At 47.7% G+C, this 22,912-nt stretch overlaps 2 protein-coding genes across 2 annotated transcripts in view; both read left to right on the top strand.

Moving 5' to 3' along the window:
• Positions 1 to 17,939, top strand: part of LOC117999880 (multidrug and toxin extrusion protein 1-like) — a 56,937-nt gene extending 38,998 nt beyond the window's left edge. The window contains exons 11-17 of the mRNA XM_034989285.1: positions 1,512 to 1,620; positions 1,738 to 1,813; positions 5,477 to 5,546; positions 6,008 to 6,140; positions 14,461 to 14,555; positions 15,278 to 15,347; positions 17,304 to 17,939. Coding sequence (XP_034845176.1) covers positions 1,512 to 1,620; positions 1,738 to 1,813; positions 5,477 to 5,546; positions 6,008 to 6,140; positions 14,461 to 14,555; positions 15,278 to 15,347; positions 17,304 to 17,536 — 786 coding nt within the window. The 3' untranslated portion in view covers positions 17,537 to 17,939. The remainder of the gene's footprint in view (positions 1 to 1,511; positions 1,621 to 1,737; positions 1,814 to 5,476; positions 5,547 to 6,007; positions 6,141 to 14,460; positions 14,556 to 15,277; positions 15,348 to 17,303) is intronic.
• Positions 17,940 to 19,950: 2,011 nt separating this feature from the next.
• Positions 19,951 to 22,912, top strand: part of LOC117999910 (multidrug and toxin extrusion protein 2-like) — a 55,529-nt gene continuing 52,567 nt past the window's right edge. Inside the window, exons 1-2 of the mRNA XM_034989310.1 lie at positions 19,951 to 20,115; positions 20,253 to 20,354. Coding sequence (XP_034845201.1) covers positions 19,951 to 20,115; positions 20,253 to 20,354 — 267 coding nt within the window. The remainder of the gene's footprint in view (positions 20,116 to 20,252; positions 20,355 to 22,912) is intronic.

Below are 22,912 nucleotides of genomic sequence, written 5' to 3'. Positions count from 1 at the left end.
ATACTGGGTGGGAGAGCTGTATGTTTGCTCCCACTGGCGAGTTTCCTGGCGGGGACTCTGTCTTGGAATCTTCTGTGTTCCTTAGTCTGAGATTTCTGTCTAGTGGTAAATTTGTAGATACTAGTAATGACTAAATTTTTTTTTTTAAGATTTTATTTATTTATTTGAGAGAGAATGAGAGATAGAGAGCACGAGAGGGAAGAGGGCAGAGGGAGAAGCAGACTCCCCGCCGAGCAGGGAGCCCGATGCGGGACTCGATCCCGGGACTCCAGGATCATGACCTGAGCCGAAGGCAGTCGCTTAACCAACTGAGCCACCCAGGCGCCCCAGTAATGACTAATTTTTATTGAACGATTACCATACGTGAGGCCTTGTTCTAAGCAGCTAGCACATAATGAACTCATCCCATCCCCACGGTAACCCTACAAGCTAGGCTCTTACTACAGGATCCATTCACAGAAAATAACTGAGGGCAAGAGAGGGTGAGTAACTTGCTCAGGGTCACATAGCTGATAAGCAAGAGAGGGTGAGTAACTTGCTCAGGGTCACATAGCTGATAAATGGCTGCGCCGGGACTTGAACCCAGGCAATGCCATCCTGCCTTCCTGTATCTGTTTTAACACTGTTCCTCATCCTGCCCTTCCCCTCCCAAAAGGGTAGCCTGCTATCAGCTTGGTATGCATCTTTCTGTTAATTCTTAAGTTCCTTTTTACCCAACATTTTGGGGAAGGGGGAGGTCACCGTTTTAGGATTCTGTCTTCTAAACTTTTTTTTTCTTAAGATTTTATTTATTTGAGAGAGCACATGAGAGGGGGGAGGGTCAGAGGGAGAAGCAGACTCCCTGCTGAGCAGGGAGCCCGATGCGGGACTTGATCCTGCGACTCCAGGATCATGACCTGAGCTGAAGGCAGTCATTTAACCAACTGAGCCACCCAGGTGCCCCTAAATTTTTTTTAAGATTTTATTTATTTATTAGAGTGAGCGAGATAGAGCACAAGCTGGGTGAGGTACAGGGGAGAGGGAGGAACAGACTCCCTGCTGAGCAAGGAGCCCAGTGTGGGACTCGATCCCAGGACCCTGGCATCATGAACTGAGCTGAAGGCAGATGCTTAACCGACTGAGCCACCCAGGCGCCCTTGTCTTCTAAACTTAATCCCTTGTTGGTCTTTCAGACTTAGCTTGGGCTCCTGGCAGTCCATCCTCCCACAAGCAGGAGGAGGAATGCGATCGTGCAGGACCCTCCCATTGCATACCTTAGAAGCCCAGTGAGTGATGCCGATTCACCTTAGCCTGGGGGCACCCCTCTAGACCAAGGGGATGTTGCAAATTAGCCTTCTCAGAACTTTCCCACTGAGTTTTACCAATGAGCTGTGCAACATGATCTACCAGGCTCCTCTGCCCTGGAGAAGGTTCACGGTTGGGCTCAGAACTGAGCCCAGAGGCAGGGCTGCATCTCTGCTCCCCGCTCACTCTTTCCTTGTCATTATTACATGTTTCCTTTTGCATTTTAGATACCTGCAGGCTTCAGTGTGGCTGCCAGCATCCGGGTAGGGACTGCGCTGGGCGCCGGAAACATCGAGCAGGCCAAGAAGTCCTCAGCTGTCGCCCTGCTGGTCACAGGTGCTTAGAGTCTCCCGTCATTGATCACTGGAAAGGTCTTTGCACGGGAAGCTCAGCCCCAGTTCCCTGCAGCCCTCCTTTCTCACTGTGCTGTCTCTCTGCCATTTTTACTTCCAGGATTCTTCGCTGTAACCTTTTGTGTCCTGATGTTAAGCTGTAAGGATTTTGTGGGGTACATTTTCACTACGGACCGGTGAGTGCGGAGATTTTTTTCTTTTTTCTTTTTTCTTTTTTTTAGATTTTCTTGAAATGTGAAATTTGCGGTAAAGAAGTGGTTGGGTAGATGCCTTCCTGGGAGTGCTGCATCTTTTGGCAGGGGGGTCCCTGAGCCATTTGCAAGATCAGAAACCCATCGCTGTTACCTGGGAAGAAAAGATTAGCTCTAGGAGCTAATTTATCATCCAGAATGCCAATGTATTGGGCCCGGGTGCAGATAGATGCTGCTGGAGGTCAGGATATGCATGTATTTTAAAGATTTTATTTATTTATTTGAGAGAGATCACATAGGCAGAGGTAGAGGGAGAAGCAGACTCCCCACTGAGCAGGGAGCCCGATGCAGGACTCGATCCCAGGACCCTGAGATCTTGACCTGAGCTGAAGGCAGATGCTTAACCGACTGAGCCACCCAGGCGCCCGAGCATATGCGTCTATTTTAAAGAAGGAAACCCCTTTTTGGTCCCATTGATTACACTTCCAGTAATTATTTCGTTCCCAGTGACAAATGATTTTGGTATCCAGAATCTGGCCCAAGTGCCTGGTGTGTCCAAGTTGCGTAATATACTCGTCAGTTCCAATTGAAGTTAAAATTTCCCTGAGTTGTCTCAAAGAAATCACATTATCAGACTGATTACCAAGAAGAGTTCTTGTAAGGGATGGATCCGCTCTGAGGTTTTTGGGTTCTGTTGGGTTAGTTGCTTTCATCAGTGAGATTAACTGGTGCATTTTGACTATGTGTCTATATTTTGAGGATAGCTCTGATTTGGGATTCTTTTTTTTTTTTTTTAAGATTTTATGTATTTACTTGAGAGAGTGGGAGAGAGAGCACAAGCAGGGGGGAGGGCCAAAGGGAGAGGGAGAAGCAGGCTTCCAGCGGAGCAGGGTGCCCGATGCGGGGCTCGATCCCAGGATTCTGGGATCATGACCTGAGCTGAAGGCAGACGCTCAATGACTGAGCCACCCAGGTGCCCCTGATTTGGGGTTCTTTTATCAACAATTACAAAATGCAAAATTGACTTTTCCTTCATGGATTTGAAAAGCAGCTGGTGGATAGGACTGCCGTTCCCAGTTCATTCTGCAGTTTATTTGTGTTTTGACTTTTTTTTTTTTTTTAAAGGTTATTTATTTGAGAGAGCGAGCGGGAGAGGGAGAATCTTTTTTTTTTTTTTAAGATTTTATTTATTTACTTGACAGAGATAGCGAGAGCAGGAACACAAGCAGGGGGAGTGGGAGAGGGAGAAGCAGGCTTCCCCCTGAGCAGGGAGCCCGATGTGGGGGCTTGATCCCAGAACCCCAGGATCATGACCTGAGCCGAAGGCAGCCGCTTAATGACTGAGCCGCCCAGGAGCCCTTTTTTTTTTTTTTTTTTAAAGATTTTATTTATTTATTTGAGAGAGACTGAGATAGAGAGCATGAGAGGGGGGAGGGTCAGAGGGAGAAGCAGACTCCCTGCTGAGCAGGGAGCCCGACACGGGACTTGATCCAGGGACTCCAGGATCATGACCTGAGCCGAAGGCAGTCGCTTAACCAACTGAGCCACCCAGGCGCCCCGGGAGAGAGAATCTTAAGCAGACTCTGTGCTCAGCATGGAGCCCAATACGGGGCTCGATCTCACGACCGGGAGATAACAACCTGAGCTGAAACCAAGAGGCTGATGCTTAATTGACTGAGCCACCCAGGCGCCCCTGTCTTTTGCCTTCTGGTGTTGGGTTGTCCTCTTTCAGTTTCAGCCATTTCGCTGTGGGGAAATACGATGTTGAAGTGTCCCTCACTTCAGAGTGAATGGAAGAGCAACCAGAAATCATTCTCGTTTTCTTGCAAGGGAATCAGAATTAACGTTATCAGATGCGTATGTGTGCTGATGGTTTCAGTAGGCACAGGGCAGACGTTTGATCCTGAGTCTGTCCGCTTCTGGAAATCATACAGGGCAGGCAAGAACAAGGAAAACAAAAGGCCCACAAACCGTATCTTTGATGATACTATGAGACTGAGAAAACTCACAAAATCAAATTATTTATGAGCTGGCTAGGATCAGTGGAAACTGGTGAATTGGTGACATAGATTCTAACAACAACATGGACAGCTAACCTAATCGAAGAGGAAAAAGGGAGAGAGCTTCTCGATGCAAAGTAAGAAAGGGGGAAATTACTTAAAAAAAACCACATTTTTTTTTAAACCCTAAGAGACTAGTTTGCATGACTTTTGCAAGTAAACTTAAAAAAATCTGGAAGGAATAAATAATTTTCTAGGAAAATGATTTACCAAAACTTACCTTGGAAAACATAGAAGGTCTAAGTAGACCAATTTTCTTAGAAGAAATAAGAAATGTTTATTTAAAAAATCTCAAAAAGCACTAATCCCTGGGGGTTCCAAAGGAGAATTTTATAAAACCTTTTAAAATGTGATTCCAATACTGTTGAACTGTTGCAGAGACCAGAAAAAGGAAAATTTCCACGTTCCATTTAGGAAGCAAAAATAGAGCATTGGTTGGTACCAAAATCTGAGAAAGTTTGTACAAGAAAAAAAGCTGTAGACCAATATCACTTATTAATACTTACCTTAAAATCCAAAATAAAATGTTAGTGGACAGAATTCAGCAGCATATAAAAAACAGTGCATTTTGATAATCAAGACTATAAAAGTGAATATAATCCTATCAGGTGGACAAATCAAGTTGTGGAACATTATGCAGAGAATGCTAGAACATGAAATGACGGAGACGAGAAGGGGAAGATAAGAGTATGCATTTGTATCTGGACAAGTACAAACAGTACCAAGGCTTGTTGCCTCGTCTCGGGGGCGGTGGTGGTAATGGGTGGGCTGGGAACAGAATGGAAGTAAGATTTTTCTCAATACCCTTTTCATATTGTTTGATTTCTTTTAACTGTTGCATATGTTACCTATTCAAAAAATAAAATTCCATCTGAAGAAAAGAACTGTGTTTCTGTCCTTTTTTTGGAGGGGGGGAGCGATTGTCTTGTTCCGTGCTGGATTTCTTTTTTGTTTGTTTGTTTTTGTTTTTTTTAATTCATTCAACAAATATTTATTGCCGGACAATGTTCTAGGCTTATTTGTTAATCACTCAAGAGAATTATGGATTTTTTTTTGCCTCCCTGGGTCAGTGGCAGCATTTTCTAGTTTCTCCTCAAGTGTAGGTGTTAAAGTCTCTAGCTGTAGAGGTTAGGGACTATTTTTAGGAACTACGGATGATTCTGTAAACTGTATCCATGGCCTTTATAATTTGCTCACCTTGGTTCCACAGAGAGAACCTTAACCTCTCTGTTGTGCTTCATCCAGACACAGGAAGAGATCTGCATGGAATCATGTTAAAAGAAAGATGGCATTATAATCCAAATTTTATTTTTTTGTGGGGGCAGTGGAGTAATAATTCCTTTGCTTTAACTGTCTACATCAGCCGATTGGACTATGTATTTCTTCTAAAAGTCATGTGATGCATTGTAGGGTTGGTTTCCCCTATGGGCCAAGAAACAGTAGGATTGTCCCCGAATTGGGTGTTGGCTGGAATGCACGAGCCTCTCCTGTTTATGCAGAAGCCAAGTGCCATCACCTGAATCACATAGTCTGCTTTTCCAACATGTCTGTCTACTCCTGATCACCATGTGCTTTCTTTTTCTAACAGAGAAATCGTTGCCCTGGTGGCTCAGGTGATTCCCTTCTCTGCTGTTTCCCATCTGTTTGAAGCTCTTGCTGTAAGTATTACGCAATATTCTTTATTTTTTATTTTATTTTATTTATTTATATTTGAGAGCACGTGCGCACAAGTGGGGGAGGGAGGGGTAGAGGCAGAAGCCAACTCCCCGTTGAGCAGGGCCCCTGATGAGGGACTCGATCCCAGAACCCTGCGGTCATGCCCTGAGCTGAAGGCAGACGCCTAACCGACTGAGCCACCCAGCCACCCTGCAGTATTCCCTTTCAGCACCTTTATGATCTATGTGTTTCTTCTGATGGTGGCAAATTTAAACAGAAGAGAGCAGCTAGGGTGGGGCAGGTAGGTGATGCTGAATATTCTTAGCGTATTCGCTTGACGAGAACACTGATACGTGATTATGGCTTTTTAAGTCCGAGTCCCCCCGGGATGGGACGTGCTCGGGATGGGAGTCTTTCCGAAGCCTTGGCAACGTTCTCACGGATGGATGTTTCCTGCCTACAGTGCACAGGTGGTGGTGTCCTGCGGGGGAGTGGCAACCAGAGGATTGGGGCCATTGTCAATACCATTGGGTATTACATGATTGGTCTCCCCATCGGGATTTCGCTGATGTTCGTAGCCAGAATGGGAGTGGTTGGTAAGCCTTTACCATGGGCCCCAGAAATGACTCTTGGAACATGTAGGCTTTTTTGGGAGACTTGGCTCTGGAAGTTCACGTCCCTCTTACTCCTCTTCCACACTGACGTACTTGAGCAAAGTAGGATGACTTTTCTTTTCTTTTTTTTTTTAATATTTTATTTATTAGAACGAGAGAGAGCACGAGACGGGGGAGGGTCAGAGGGAGAAGCAGACTCCCCGCAGAGCAGGGAGCCTGATACGGGACTCGATCCCGGGACTCCAGGATCATGACCTGAGCCGAAGGCAGTCGCTTAACCAACTGAGCCACCCAGGTGCCCCAGGATGACTTTTCTACTCCTCTCCCTGTCCTGTGTCATCAAGTTCTCACTTCTTCCACGTTGGTGACAGCAGGAGTGCTGAAGGCACCTTCAGAAGTGTACCTTTGGTGGCCCCAGTTCAGTCCTTTGGTGACAGCCCTTTTATGGTGAGACCTTGAGGGCGAGTCTGCAGGACGAGTTGAGGCCATTATAAACTGGCCCTGTTGGAGTGTTTGGGGTGAGGCAAGAGAGGCCAGGGGTCAGCCTTGCTGTGATTCTTCCAGAACTCTGGCAACGTACATGGTGTGGTGTCTGTATACATTCATGCCCCCCTGTCGCTTAGCCCCTGTAGCACCTGGAGCTGTGCTCTGGAAGTCACCTTCATGGCCATTCTATACCTTCCACCTCCTGCCCGGTATGACCTTTTAAGCCATGTGTCTTGCAGGTCTCATCCCGAAGGGCATGGGTGTGATGTGTGTGAACATTACCGAAGGCAGGGGACTGTTTATCACCTTACCACCTGTGGAGGAAAGACCGTAATCCACAGCATCTGGAATTACCAGAGCTGATCTTTAAAAGAGTAGGGAAACAAAAGACTGCCCAGCTTTGATTTCTAGAATAATTATTTGGAATACATTGGCAGTTAATAAATGATTCTATTAAAACCTGAACATGTTATCTTTGGGTGAAGTAGTGATGGACTTATTTATCCATCAGTACTTGGCAGGTCCAGAGCGGTAAGAAGTCATCTGATACCTCGAGTGAACTCCCCATCCCATTATGCTGCACGTTGTTCTCAAGGTCAATAATATTTTAATGAAAAATACGGGAGATGTTCGAAGAATGGAGTTGCCAATGCAAAGTTCACTGGACTTTCATCATGGTGCAGGAAATTATTTAGCTGAGTTTCTGGCATTATTCGTATTTTGGATTCGCCAGTGGCGTAGCTAAGGGAAATTGTAGAGGAACCTACTTAAAAATATAGATCTAAAAAAATAAAAATAAAAAAATAAGTTAAAAAGAAATAAAAATATACACCTATCTTATGTTCCCAGTGCTGTACAAGGCCCACTTGTTCACTTGAGAAAAGCATACCTAGTATGTGCAAAGTAGAGGGAGTTAAGAATCCCTTAAAAGAAGTGCTGTGGGAGAAATTTCCAGTTATAAAGTACATTCTGGGGGTGGAATGGGCAGCATTGTGGCTATAGTTAACAATACTGTATCGCATGTTTGGAGGTTACTAAGGGAGCAGATCTCAAAAGTTCTCATGGTCAGAAAAAGACCTTTGTAGCTATATGTGGCAAAAGGTTACCAAGATTTATTGTGATCATTTCGCAATATCTGCAAATATTGAATCGTGATGTTGCGCGCTTGAAACTAATATGTCAGTTATATCTCAGTTTAAAAAACGCTGGGATCTCTGGGCAGGTGAGGGCTCCGTGAAAAGACTCTAGTCAATCCCTGCCACCCACCTCTTCCAGAAAAGAAGTATAATACGAACTGGTTTCGAATACCGTGTCACCATTGGTAGGGTCTAGAGTATATCTACACAGAGTGTAGGACAGGCATCGTAAGGCTACCCTTAATACCCTCTCGGGCAGCTCCAGCGAATCATGAAGTCCCCATCATAATCCCCTGGGAGGCTTTTCAAATACACACTTTTCTAGGGGATTCTGATACTCACCATGTTTTGGGATTTCTAGGTTGAGTCAAAAATCTTTTAAATGGTGTATAGTGAAATTCCTGGAAATGTAACTCATCACTTTTAAATTACAGCTAGAGATAGCTGGTTATTTTCTGTTTAGGGTGGTTAGGGTAAGCTGGTAGTTTTTATGGATTGGAAACACTGGAACTGGTAGTTTTTATGGATTGGGAACACTGATATGTGTGTGTGTGTGTATTTCCTGTTACTATTTCCTTACAGGAATGGCAGGTGGCCATCAACTTTACTCTTCTAAATATCGGGCTGATCACTCCTGAAACGTGATATGGGGGTGATTGGTATCAAGAAGCAGATGCGTAAACTATGCACCAAATCTGCCTACCTGAACCTGTAAACCCAGTCTAGTCACCTTGCCCTTACCCAGATCTCGATGGCTGTGGAAATAAAGACCAGCCAAATGGGAAAAGCAAAGGCCATTTATCCTGAGCTTGTTCCAGCAAGGGACTTGGCCACCATCACTAGAGTTTTGGCAGAGACCCAAAGGCAGGCAGAGGAGTGAGAGCTTCGTGGTGGGGAACAGGGGAAAGTGTCAGGTATACCCTGATATGGATGCTGGTGGCCTGGGAAAGAGGTGGGATAACTAGAAGTGGGGCATCCTGTGTGATTGGTCAGGCAGGGGTGCAGCTTTGGTTTTCTCTGCTTGGCCCTAAGTTGGAAGCAGGGACAAAATTAAGGAAGCTGTCAATTACTGATCACGTCCTGGCCATTTGGGGTCAACTGTTAAGGAAGTTATTGTTGAGATCCCTGGAGTATCCCTAGAGAGAGCAGTCTGGCCTCCCGCAAATCTGATGGGTAGCAGGCTGGCTTTGGGGGGTTTGTCATAGATAGGGGTTTCCTGGGTATGTTGCTGCAGGTGGTGGATCATAGTTCTTTTATATATGGTGTGACCATTGTCTGTGTATTCGGGACCTCAGTCTCTTTTTCAGGGAAAACTAGAGACTCAGGGTATTCAGGGAAAACTAGAGAGCCAGATCTTCACCATTGGGATTATTAATCATCTTCATAGTCAACTGTATTGCAAGGTCTTCTTGAGCTCCTTGATGTTGTCCATCATGGCGATCAACCCATGGGAGAGTGGCTGCACAGAAACATTCAAGACTTGGGAGAAAATGCAACCAACCAGCATCACAACCACTGATAGGGTCCCTTCCAACAAGGTTCAGGAGCAGTTTCTCTCTGCTGTCTTTTCCAGTAGGTGAATTCTCCTGGGTAAAGATTATGAAGAAGCTGTTCAGGAAGACGTTGTGGAAGGCAGCCTTAAGCTGTTGGCGGTAGGACCCTGGTGATAGTTTGCATGAAGCCAGTCAGTCTGGTCGGTCTGGTATTGGGGGTGAAATTTCTAGACACAGGCCTTCCAGTTCCTAACTCATAGGGGATAACCGATGTGTCCGAGGGAGTTGACTATATGTTGTATATAGTGTGCAAGACTAAAAGGAATACCTTTGGCCAAGGGAGCTCAAGGGTTTCTGAATGTTCTGCTAATTTCAATTTAAGGATGACCTTGGTCCTTTCTACTTTTACCAGAAGATGGCAGGTGATGAAGACAGGATAGTTTTTTTTTTTTTTAAGATTTTATTTATTTATTTGACAGAGAGCACAAGCAGGGGGAGCGGCAGGCAGAGGGAGAGGGAGAAGCAGGCTCCCTGCTGAGCAAGGAGCCCAATGTGGGACTCAATCCCAGGACCCGGGATTGTGACCTGAGCCAAAGGCAGACGCTTCACCGACTGAGCCACCCAGGCGCTTCGTAACGTTGATGTTTTATAACGGTCTCTTTGAACTCTACAGAGATTTATCTTTTGAGGCCTCACATAGGACCAGAGCCTGGTTAAAGCAGCTTTACTGGCATAAATGATGTGTGAGCATCTCCTTCAGCTTCCACATTTTCTTGTCCGACGTGGACCACAACCTTTAAAATAGCCGCCTGTCTGGGAAATAGAAGTGCATTTAAAAGCTCCTTGGGGCACCTCGGCACAGCTGGTTAAGCATCCCAACTTTTGGTCTTGGTTCATGGTCTCGGGGTTGTGGATCGAGCCCCATTTCGGGCTCTGTGCTCAGCGCAGAGTCTGCTTGGGGTTTTCTCTTCCTCTGTCCCTCCCGCTCATGCTTCTCTCTCTCTTTCAAATAAATAAATAAATCTTAAAAAAAAAGTTCCTTAACTTTGCTGTCCATCTATGATGGGGGTTCCAGCAGAAGAGAGAAACCCACTGTGTTACCCAAGCACCCCCAAATCAGGGGCTGCTTTTCCAAAAGCATCAATCTGCTGTCTGCACATATGTTTCTTCTCTGGTCTTTGCTGGCTGACGTGCTTTAGGAAGCACAGTAGGGTCTGCCGTCTGTGGTGCTTGCAGGTGGAGGGGACTGTATTCCAAAGGAGAGCTCACACTAGGGGTAGACATCCTGCCTGATAATGTCCAGCTTCAGCGCTAAGGTGCGATTCACCAGCAAATACTACTAGGTCAGAGTTGTCAAGAGGGGTCTCGAATAAAGCTGAGTGAGGTACGGAGAGTTCCCTAGTGCAGGGAAGACAATCACCAGGCTGCCCTGCTTCTGGGAGTTAGGGGAGTGGCAGGGCTCAGGGGTGTTGCAGGGGCGAATGGTAGTGTGAGAGGAAAGGATGTACCAACAGAATCTCCTCTAAGCGGTTAATCCGCTGGCTGAAAAATGCTGTGTGGTCTCAGCAGTGGTATCTGTGCTTCATGAGGAACTGTGAGGTCTGGGGGTGGGGGGGTAGTCTAGAACTCGCTCATCAGAAGCATCCACAGGTTTTGAGGCATGGAAGCTATTGCCTGAAGACAAGAGGGAGAAGCCTTTGCATTGGGGTCAAGAGTAAGACTATGGTAAACACTGGGCTTTTGATGGTTTCCCTGAGCTTGAGTTAAAACCCCAAGGGTTTGTCCAGATGGCCCAGGTGCAAATAGACAAAATGGTTTTTTTTGTAGTTAGGGATGCCTGGGCTTTAAAGAGGATGTAGAGAAGCCTTCTTCAGATTCCAGAAGCCTGTTTATGTAGGGGCCTCCTGAGCAGAGGGCCCGTCACTCTGGACTTAATCAATTCATAAAGAGGTGTTGCAATCTCAGGGAAATTTGGCTCCTGCTGTCTGCAATATCCAGCTAAACCTAGAAATCCTACATAGGTCAGACCCTAAACGAACTGTGTTCTCGCAAAATTGTGATTTTGTTTTTGAAACTGTGTACCTTTTGTGCCAAGGCTAAGAACAAGAAAATGGGATTTTTTTAAGGCGGGCTTCCTCCTCCTCTGCACGAAGTAGGAGCTCTGGTACCACGTGTACCAGAACTGAATCACAAGGGAAATTTAGGTGTTTACGATTCTTGATTGAGGAACGGAGAAAAAAAGAGGGGGCTTGACTGTACGGATCCACTGCTGTCCTTTGCAGTGAAAGCAAAGAGTTATTGGCTGTCTCAGTGAGCAAGGCAGACCCGAGACCCAGCACATTGTGGCAAGTGGCTTCCGGCGGAATTGATGTCAGGATGGTACTGGGTTAGGTATTAGTGGTGAGTGAGGGATCACCATCTTGGTGATGACCCCGAGGTCTTGTGTAAATCAATTGGCTTCATTCATTTGATTTTCTTTTTTTTTTTAGTGGCAGTTACAAGGGCCAGTCCAGGGAATGAGAAGACCTCTAGCTATGACGTTCAGCTCTAGGTTTGATTCCCTTCGTTTGCCTTGAAGGGATGCTGGAGAAGGTTAGGTAGCATTTGGTAGGAGCCATCTGAACTTCTATGCATCTTGCTTGCAATTATTGGGCTATCTCAGAAGAATATTAAGGCCATGGAATGTCAGGTGCAGGGTCAAGATCCTTGTCTGGGGCCCGTGTCCAATATAATAGAGGGGGCAAGGTCTATCCAGAACAGCCCTGACTTGACTATGAATAGAGGAGTCCTCTGGGACCTCAAGACATGGTTCCCTCCGGTGTACCTTTGATATCACGGTTCCATCTGCAAAGTCAGTCTTCGCCTCTAAAATTCTGCAGGGGTGGTAATCACAGCAGGAAGGCGTGTTTCTTAAGGGTTCAAGGGTTCCAGTTAAAGACTGGGAGATTGGGAAAACCTGTGGCTTATTTGAAATACCAACCACCTGTGTGGTAGCCTGAGGCCGAGGTTGGGCAGGGGTGACAGGGTTGTACATAGAGTGGCAGGCGTCCATCAGGCGTTGGTGACGATGGCCATCTATATTTACAGTTAATTCCCCTGGAGTGTTTAATGAGTGCTTTTTGCCTTCCGCAAGCACTCTCGCTGACCTGAAACAAGAGACTTTTGTCTTGGTTTATCTTTCCTAGTGTCCCTTCTGTTCACAGTATCTGCAAGTTGTCCTTGTAGTAGGTGGTTGGCTGGGGGCGGTTGGGGGATGGGTCCCCCCAGCTGTCTCTGCGCAGGGCCCCACATTTATTTTGGGTCTTGTCTCATTTTTGTCCCAAAGTATTGTTCCAAGTATTCTGCCAGGTGTTGTCGTTCAGCGAAAGGGCTATTTTTCATATCAGGTTCTGCTTTCATATGAGGGCTCCGATTTCAGTTTTAATTTTCTCACGGACCTAAGGAGACAAAAGGGTGGCTATTGTTGACACATCAGCACCTTCTCTGACTCCCAAACGACAGGTAGCACGGGCGGGTGGAAGACCAAAAAAGAATGCTCTCTGGATCAAGGCCAAGGTCTCAGGACCCGAAACTGTAACAGGAGAACCTCCTCTGGTTTTCCTGGTAGCCCGCAGCAGAGTTGGTCCAAATGGATGCCTGTTGGGTGAGAACCACAAACTCATGGGTCTAGGAGATCGGCGCACGTAACGGGCTGTGTCCTGGACTCTAGTCTTGGCCTGTGACAACACTTAACCCAGCACCGCAAAAAAGTAGCACAAGACACAGCAAAAGGGATGAAAAGGAATGACCTGATACCACCAAGGACACCAAACAAATGGGAACCAATGGTATCCAGGTACCAAACCAAAGAGGAAATGGCCAAGGAGCTCACTGTAAAGAGATTGGGGTGTGGACCTGGCCCCAATTTACCACGTCCTCTTGGACTGCACACACCACGAGCAGAAAGGCACAAGGAGCCTTTGTGGGTACCACATCTGGTTGGATGCTGGGGTCCATGTTTGGTAGCGTGGGCCAGGTCTTGGGGGGCCTCCATGATGGGTTGTGGAAATAAAGACCAGCTCAATGCAAAAAGCAAAGCCCATTCATTCTGAGCTTGCTTTGTCAAGCAAGTCAGCCACCAGCATTTGGATTTTGGCAGAGACCCAGAGGCAGGCAGAGGGGTGGGAGAGCTTTGCTGTGGGACAAAGGGGAGGGCTCAGGTGGACCCGATGGCCTGGGAAAGCTGGAGGCGAGCTGGGTAGAACTGAGGCGTCCGGTGGGATTGGTCAGGGGTGCACATTTACTTCTCTCTGGTTGGTCCTAAGTTGGAAGCAGGGACAAAAATTAGGGAAGGTGTCAATTACTAATCAAGTCGTGGCCATTTTGGGTCAGTTATTGCAGAAGTTATGATTTAGTTCCCTGGATTGTCCCTGGAGTCTGATGTGTCCCCGGCTGGCTTCGTGGGTTTTTTATTGTAGATCAGGGGTTGGTTTTCTGGACGGGTTGCTGTAGGCTGTGGATCAGAGTTCTGTTTTTACCTACGGTCTGACGATTGCCCGTTTGAATATTCAGTTCCTCACCGTTGACCAAAGAAACCCTCCTGGCTTGGGGCGTCCCTCTGTGTCCTGTGTGGGTTTACTAGGTAGAGTGTGATGGTACCTTGGGATCCACAAGGCCCTTCCCGTCTTCCATTCCCACTCAGCCTCTCCTTTTGTGTGGTCATCTCTCTGTGGATGACCTTGTCCTGGGAGCTCTGGAAGTCTGTGCCCAAAGCCCGTGAGGGCCTGCAGGAAGTGCCAAGGGAGGGAACATACAAGGCTGCTGACCTCTGCATTTTGAACATGTTAGTCTAGGAAAACAGAACGGAGCAGTTCGGAAGTACAGAACTCCTAGAAGTTAGAAATAGTTTGTCCTGGGAACTTCATTTCCTTATAACTGGCACTTCTCTTAATTGTTAGGCTCCCAAAGGCCAAAAATAGCCTCTGAACGTCAGGTCTGAGATCCAGAACACTGGGCAGGAACTTGCCCTGGGCCTCCCAGAACCTTCTGGAAACCAGAGGAGAGAGCACGTGCGAGGTCTCTGGCTCACTGTGGGCTCCACACCAGGCCATGAGAGCAGATTCTCAGAAGTGACATGGGACCAGCTTATTCCCCAGGGGCAGCCGGTTTCCCACGGAATTAACTTCTGTTAAATATTTCCACTTCTAGGTCTGTGGTCAGGGATCATCATCTGTGCGATCACGCAGTTTCTGTGTTTTCTCGGCTTTATTGCTCGGCTAAATTGGAAAAAAGCCTGTGAGGAGGTAACTATGCTCATTGCTGGCCAGGTAAAAATTCCTGTCCTAGAAAACAAACAATCAGCTCAGGCTCTCTCTCTCATTTTGGAAGGGTCTTTCCCCTTTTATCACCAATCCTACTTTGTCGTTGTTGTTTTAGCTGCATTTAATTCAGATGCCAAGGGCCAGATGACCCTGGATTTTAATCCATTCCCCTTTGTTTTATTCATTGAATAAAAAAATAGGGGTTCCTTTCTTCCTTGCATCCCATACTAAGCTACCACCCTTACGCCTGAAAAGCCAATTTTAGGACAAGATTTGGAACTGGAGAGGTAGGTGGGATGCCAGCAAATTTATCCTGACACTGTTTTTTATGATCCCCAAATATTTCATGAAGATACCTGCGTCCATCTGTCTCTCCAACTTGCTAGGGTCAGTGTGGGTCTGGAAATAGATGGTAGATAAAAGAGCTAAAGGGAAGGGCAAGGAAGGGATTCTATGATCTTGGGCCCCGCCTTCCCCCTCATGTGCTTTTTCCATCCATCTTTCCCCCACCCACGGATGCCGTGTCAATCATGCGGAAAGACAATTCCATACTTACAGACTAGAGAAGCTCCAACCACATGTCAGCTAAAGAAAATGCCTTGGTTTTTCCTACACTGGGTAGTCAAGTCAAATGTTCTATTAACATTATGTTCTATTAACACTAAATAAAGCCTTGTGGATTTACTTCGAGTTTCATCTTCTAGGCTCAGATCTATGCCAATTTGAGATTCCATGTGGCCCAGGATGGGACTTCTGCTGCCTATCAGGACCCAGGTAGGGAGTAACTGCCTCAGCTCTTGGAACAGGCCTCTCCGGGGGGTCCTGGAGGGGCCATCGGTGGGACACAACCAGATTTGCTGCCATGAGCTCCCACTGAACTTGGGCAATAAAGTTTCAGAAACAAGTGGTAAAGTCACACAAACCTGAGGTAAACAGACTTGGTAGTTTGTTTGCTTGCATTCCAGATATTAACATACTACTACAAATGATTAGAGGTTGCCGGTCATCCATTCCTTGGCTTACTCATAGAAGCATTTCACAGGCATTTCTAATGCTTGGTCAGCCTGTGCTGTGACCTTACCTTGGAGAGACTGACATGTTTGTGTTCGTGGGGTTTCCCCATCCCCCAGGCCAACACACAGGTGGGCTTTAAACAGATTATTGTTTTTAACTGTTGCTTCTGGGAGGCAGCATGCAACTGTGGGTATTGTTTTCCTTCTGTCCAATTAGTAACCCTCCCCCGCAGATTCCCAGTTCCTCGGGCAGTGAGTCATGGACTCACACTCTGTTCCTTGCTTCTTTCTAACCGAACCCCTTTGAGCTCACAGGCTGGCTGAATGACAGCTGGCCCCCATTCTGCCATTCCCACTAGTTCTCGTTTGCCTTGTCCGGTCCCCTGTGTGGCTGGTTATCTTTGTGTTCCCGATCTTGTATTTGAACATTGTCTGTAGAAGGAATTGGAAGCCAACGATATCGGTCTTCAGAGAGGATTTTCCTTTGCTTGCGTCAAACTCTTAGGGTTACTAGCTGTGTAGGGCAATTTCAACAACTGAGCTTCCTGGACCACCCAGCTGACTTGGGAGGCAACAGCGGTGGGGGCTGGTTGACTTCTGGTTCGTCCTTAATTCTTGGACACAGCCCTTGAGTTTCAGCCTGAAGTACAGAGGGGTTTACCTCGGTAGGGACTGAACTCCCCAAAGCATCGCTCAGTCCGGATGGAGAATTCTCAGGTCCAGAGTAGCCCCAAAGGCTGGCTCCCAACTCTAGGTCTCCAGCTTCCCCTAGATCTTGCCCTGGTGACTTTTTGTTGCCTTGGTAGCACTCTTGACACCTTCAGGATGATACTTTTATTTTGTCCAGCTTTCATAATGATCTTCAGAGGATGATTGGTCCAAATTTTCTACCATGTACCATTTATAAAAGCAGGGTAATAATACATCATACTGTCGTGAGAGGCAAGTGAGCTTCGTACGTGTTAAGTGCTGAGAACGATGCCCGATGTGGAAAAAGCATTTTTTTAAAAAGATTATTTATTTGAGAGAGAGGGGCCAAGGGAGAGGGAGAAGCCGACTCCCCCGTTGAGGAGAAAGCATTTTGTGAGTGAGAGCTGGTGTTATTCTGTTGGAAATTGTTTTCTCTCACAACTGCGAGGGCATCGTCACATTCCTAATATCCACTATGCTTTACGAAGAAGTCCGATGCCCATCTTCTTCTTGTTCTGTTAGGTTAACTGCCTTTATTTTTTCCTTCGGGAGGTGTGGGAAGACTGGATGTCCATCTGAGTGACTATCCTGCTGGATGCTCAGTAGGCCTTCTGACGCGAAGATTCTCATCTCTCTTCAATTCTGGGGATGGCCTTGAATTATTTCTTCGGTTATTTTTCTCCTCCGTTGGCCTTGTTGTCCTTCTGGACTGCTAATTAGATGAGTGTTGGCCCCCTGAAAACTTCCCCTATGAACCTTAACTTCGAGAGCCCCCATATTTCTCTAGCTCTTGTGGTGGGGCAGAGCTCCCTAGAAGACCCAAGCCGACAACAATAGGATTCAGTCAGAGTTTGTGAGTGAACAAACAGAGAGGCCCTCTGAGATGGAATTTCTTTTATTTATCCAAGGTAGCAACTACTTTCTGAATAAACTTTCCCCCGGCTACAAACACATATATATGGCATCTTTTTTACAAATGAAAAAAATATCCTTTTACACTGCTAACTAAGTTCCTTTTTCCCTTCAGTCGCTTCAGTGGGCCCTGAGAACCGTGGAGGAATTTTAATGGGAGATATTGGAAGAAGAGATGAGACTCAGTTGGACCAGCAGATGAGCCAAGAAGAACGTCTTGAGGCCTATCCAAGGCACAGGACTATGTTGACTGGGAAACAGTTGGTGGTGCGGCGTGGGCTTCTGCTCCTGGGGGTCATTTCCGTCTTGCTCGAAGGGATTTTAGTGCGAATATATGTCCAGAATTGAGTGACCGGCAAAAGAGAGAGGGAGAGTCAGGTCAAATGATACTTAACAAAAATTCATAGGCCCAGTGGTGGGAATTTGTTCTCAGTTAGGTTAGTTTCAACTGTGCCCATGGGTTTCAAGAATTGCGAGTTCAAAGTTATGTTTTCTAATGAAGAAAAGGAACTGAGGTACAAACTATGTTCTTGTATTCAAAGTTATGTTTTCTCATGAAGAAAAGGAACTAAGGTACAAACTATGTTCTTGTCCAAGACAGTGTCTGAAAGTTTAGAGTGATGATCATTCAGTTCATGCACCATTGTCTCAACCAAGGACCACTGTGTACTGACTGCATTCATCTTATAGCTTTGATCTTACTGTTTCTTTAGTTAAAACCACTGTACGGACTGCTTAAGGTTTCCTACTGTTTGAGTTATTTAAAATGTATTTTGCAATATATCTTCCCTTGTGCCTTCAGTGATTATTCAACGGGCGAATGGCATTCGTTAATACTCGGGATCCAGATCTCAGGCGCTATGGGCAATGGTGTCATTTGAGAAACCAAAAGGGAGAAGACCTAGATTAAGCAGAAAGGAGTCAGGTGGCATTGATGAGCAAGCTTCCTGTTAAGGACTTTTTTTTTTTTTTAAAGATTTATTTATTATTTGAGACAGAGAGAATGAGAGAGAGAGAGCACATGAGAGGGGTGAGGGTCAGAGGGAGAAGCAGGCTCCCTGCCGAGCAGGGAGCCCGATGCGGGACTCGATCCCAGGACTCCAGGATCATGACCTGAGCCGAAAGCAGTCGCTTAACCAACTGAGCCACCCAGGCGCCCTAAGGACCTGTCTTAAAATCTGTTTGGGCTGACATGGATTGGCAGAGACAAAGAGGAAGCTGTGGGCCTCACTGAGAACCAGCACTTCATTTTTCTAGAGTGGTAGGCCTCCCACAGAGCGGAATAAAGGGTTTGAAGAGCTAATCCAGGCAAAGGAAGAAGTCAGATCCTTTCCTGTGTTGATAGAAGCGGGGATTGTAAAGTTGGAAGGCAGAAGAAATGAAAAGAGGGGTCCAGGAGAGGGGAGGCTTTGTCTTTGTCTTTAAGAAGGCACCCCAGCGGGGCACCAGGGTGGCTCAGTCGTTAAGCGTCTGCCTTTGGCTCAGGTCATGATCCCAGGGTCTTGGGATGGAGCCCCACATCCACATGGAGCCCCACATCGGTTCCCTGCTGAGCAGGGAGTCTGCTTCTCTCTCCCTCTCTGCTTGTCACTACCCTGCTTGTGCTCTTTGTCAAATAAAATCTTTAAAAAAAAAAGGCACCCCAACTTTGGGTGGCAAACATGGTATATTCAGGAGGTTTTGTGTGGTGGTGTCTCAAAAGGATGGGGTTTCCATGAATGCTCTCTCCTCCCCGCCCCCCTCCCTTGGAGAATAGTTGGGGAAGTCTTTGGAGCTGTGAAAGTCCAAACCACCATTGCTAATTCGTCTCGGGGGTCAGAGCACAAGACTTAAATAGTGGCTTTGGATTAAGCAGTAACCAAGTCCTACTTGGACTCAGCCTTCCCCGCAGCAAGCCTCAGTATTAAGTACACTGGGTGCTTAGATGGATACAAAGAGCTAGGCCTGGCCTTTGCCTTGAAAGAACAGATAATGGACCAGATCAAAAAAAGTTTGCTACCATGAGTAAAAAGCACCCAGGGCCACCTTCAGGCATCTCCACCCTCAAATGCTTGCTTCTTGGAGGACCATTTTGCAGGGGCGAAGATAAAGGCCTGCCCTTAAGGTTGGGCCCCAGCAACGTCTCCTCTCTCAGGTCTTTGTTAGGAAGTCCATACACACCCTCTTCCTTCAGTCTCCGACAGATACTCCCTAGCCTTCTAGAGACTTCTCACGGTATCTGCCCCTCTTCGTCAGGTAGGAGCCCCGGGGATGGGGGATGGGGAGGCTTATCTCCCGCTCCCAAACTGCCTGCGAGGAGCGCATCCCCGGGGGAATACTTCAACACACCCGTAACCCGAGGCAGAAGGAGAGGTCACCCCAAAGGGCAGCAAAGCGCTCCGGAGGCGCGGAGCGGGGAATTACGAATTCGCCCTCTCCGACCCCCCCCCCCCCGCATATTTCACTCTAACGGCCTGCAGTCTCCTTTGTCCTCGAAGAGCGCCCCCCACGCGGCCTCCCACGCCCCCAGATCGCGTCCGACCCCTCGGGGTCTCCGCGCCCCGCCCCCAGCCCCCGGGGATCTGCGCACCGCGACGGTTGGCGGGGGCGTCCAGGGTGGCGCGGCCCGCCCCCATCCCCATCCCCATCCCCACCCCCAGCTGCGTCTGCAGGTGGGGAGGTCCGCGGGCGCGCTGGGCTGGGCGGGGCCGGGGCGGGGCGGGGGCGGGGCGGGGCCGCCCCCAGCCCTCCGCCGCCTCCCGCGCGCCAGTGCCCGCGCCAGCATGGAGCCCCCCCCCACCACCGCCGCCGCCGCCGCCGCCCCCCCGGACAGCGCCCAGCGGCCCGACGCCCCGGGCTGGCGCGGCTGCCTGCGGGGCCTGCGGGGCGCGCTGCCGCCCGACGTGCGACGCGAGGCGGCCGCGCTGGTCGCGCTCGCGGGCCCCGTGGTGAGTGCATCCCCCCCCCACCCCGCCCCGACGGCGGCCCGGCCCCGGCCCTCCCGGAGCCTGCCCCCCTCCTCCTCGGGCCGGCGGGCGGGCGGGGTCGGTGTCAGCTCGTGCTCTCCTTCCTTTTCCCTCGGCAGTTCCTGGCGCAGCTGATGATCTTCCTCATCAGCGTCGTCAGTTCCATCTTCTGCGGGCATCTGGGCAAAGTGGAGCTGGACGCCGTTACGCTCGCGGTGTCGGTAGGTGTTCCGTTGCTTTCATCTTTTCTTTGGGGTCGACCCGGTGCTAAAGCCTGGGAATTTGCATCGTGTTGCACGGCTGCTGTCTTCCCTTGCAGAGTCGGCCTTGACCCAGGGGTACCTTGCTTTGCCTTATCTTGAGATTTGAAGGGAGATTGGGTCAGCTACTTAAGGAGGAGTTTCCGTCTTCGTAGCCATCCCGCCGTGGCCGAACGGCTCGGGATTGCAAGGAATGGGTAGCAATGGTAGAAATTGTGCTGGTGAATCGAACAGCACCGCTTTTTTTTTTTTTCCCGTTATAAAATCAAGCCAAAGAACTTAGAGGTGATGTAGGTTGTCTGCCATGACTCCGAATTACACAATTCATCATGGGCGCAGTATTTCACACTCGTAATAACGTGTCTCCCTGTGGGCCGTGGATTGAAATTGCACCTCCTTTGAAGTCTTCTGTCCCTGGGTTTTGGTTAGTGATGTGGTGGAAAGGCGCCTCCCTCTTGCGTCTCATCCAGGCTTTCAGAGAAAGTGAAAAACACTTCCAAGGTGGTGATGGCAAAGGTGGTCTCTCTCAGTCTTAGAAGATGTCCCCTCCGTCCCCACCGGAGGTGGTTGTATGCCCTAAGATTGTGGCGGGACCACAGAAGTTTCTCGTTTCAGCTTTATGGTTGGGATGACTTCAGTATGTGGAATCAGACATTTTATTTACAGGTCTGTTATTGAGTGAACTAATTCAGGTGAAGGAATATTTCTGGTTCCTTTCAAAGTTTAGATGGGGCCTCTAGAAAGAGTCAAGAAAGCAGAGAAGCTTTAAATACAGGCTGTTTACTGTGTCCCCTGGAGACGATGAACTTGACCCCTCCCCCCACATAGGTCATTGTGGCCCCGAGACACCTTGTACTCCTGGTCATTCTTTTGGCTGTGAACAGATAGTAACAGTGGGTTATTATTGGAAACTTGAAGGGACACTTTCTTTCTGTTTCTCTACAGGGCCCACAGTTGGGAGTCTAACTTTTCCTATCACAGCTTCCAAACCTTTCTTTCCCCATGTCCTTTCTTAAAAATTTCTTTTAATTAATTTTTGTATGAGATATAATTGACATACAGATATATAATGTAACAATTTGATATTTGTATATATTGTGAAAGAATCACCACAATAAATTTACTTAACGTCTGTCACTCTACACGGATTTTTTCTTACATGTGATGGAATCTTTCTAATATTTACTCTTAGTAACTTTCAAATGTTCAATACAGTATTATTAATTATGGTCACTATGCTGTACATTGCATCCCCACATTTTACATATTTTGTAGGCCCCCCCCTCTAATCTCTGGTAATACCCAGTCTGCTCTCTGTCTCTATGAGTTCAGTTTTCCTTTGTTTAGATTCCACACGTGAGATTATATGGCATTTGCCTTTTTTTTTTTTTTTTGGATTTTTATTTATTTATTTGAGAGAGAGAGAATGAGAGACAGCATGAGAGGGAGGAGGGTCAGAGGGAGAAGCAGACTCCCTGCTGAGCAGGGAGCCTGACGTGGGACTCGATCCAGGGACTCCAGGATCATGACCTGAGCCGAAGGCAGTTGCTTAACCAACTGAGCCACCCAGGCGCCCCTTGTTTTGGCTTCTGATTGCCTTTGTTTTTGGTGTCAAATCCAAAGAATCATCGCCAAGACCAATGTCGAAGAGCTTACTGCCTGTGTTTTCTTCTAGGAGTTTAATCGCTTCAGGTCTTGTGTTCAGGCCTTTAATCCACTTGGAGTTATTTTTTTGTATATAGTGTAAGAATGTGGCCCAGTCCCATTCTTTGCGCTGTGGCTGTCCAGTTTTCCCAACACCCTTTATTGAATAGTCTGTCTTTCTGCAGTGCCTGTGTTTGGACATTCCCTCCAGATATATCATCCTATACTTTTCCCTGTCAGCGCTATCCAGTGGCCAGAAAAGGCAGTGTTCATCAAACTGCGTGCTCATCTCTTTGGGTGTGTGGGCCCCACCTCCCTCCATCTCACTGGCTTCCAGGACCCCCCAAATCCACTTCAGGACTGACACTGCACATTTTCGTCCCTCAGCATGGACCCACGGTAGATGTTTTAAACTTTACTTTCCCGCTAGCAACCTTTTATCCTGTCAATTCCCCACACCTCCTACCTGCCCTTTGACCTTGTGGGGTCTTCCCATGCCGTGGCCCCGCCATCTTCTCTCCTTCCCGGGATGATGGGCCAATCCATGCCTGACCTCCCCTCACCTGCCCTTCAACACTGGATCTCCATTACTCCCCTCTTCAAGACCAGCCTTCTGCCTGTGTTCCAGAACCATCCTTCCTCTTCCATTTCTTCTCTTTAATTGGTCCCTCTGCACTCTTGATAAACATATCCATCTCTCTCCTTTTCTGTAAAAACCATCTCCAGCTGCCTGTCTCCCTGCCCAGCCCCCTGTCTGGCCTCTAGCCACTTATGCTCTTTGCCAGAAAGTCTGTCTTACGTCTCCATTTCCTTTTCTTCCCATTGCAGCCTGGCCTGTATTTCTCTACCACTCTATTTAACATACCCTGACTAAT

The sequence above is a fragment of the Mirounga leonina genome, unplaced genomic scaffold (genome assembly GCF_011800145.1).
Source record: "Mirounga leonina isolate KUSES-001 unplaced genomic scaffold, KU_Mleo_1.0 Mir_488, whole genome shotgun sequence".
Taxonomy (NCBI): domain Eukaryota; kingdom Metazoa; phylum Chordata; class Mammalia; order Carnivora; family Phocidae; genus Mirounga; species Mirounga leonina.
The sequence above is the reverse complement of the archived record's forward strand: the minus strand, read 5'-3'. Positions and strand labels throughout refer to the sequence as shown.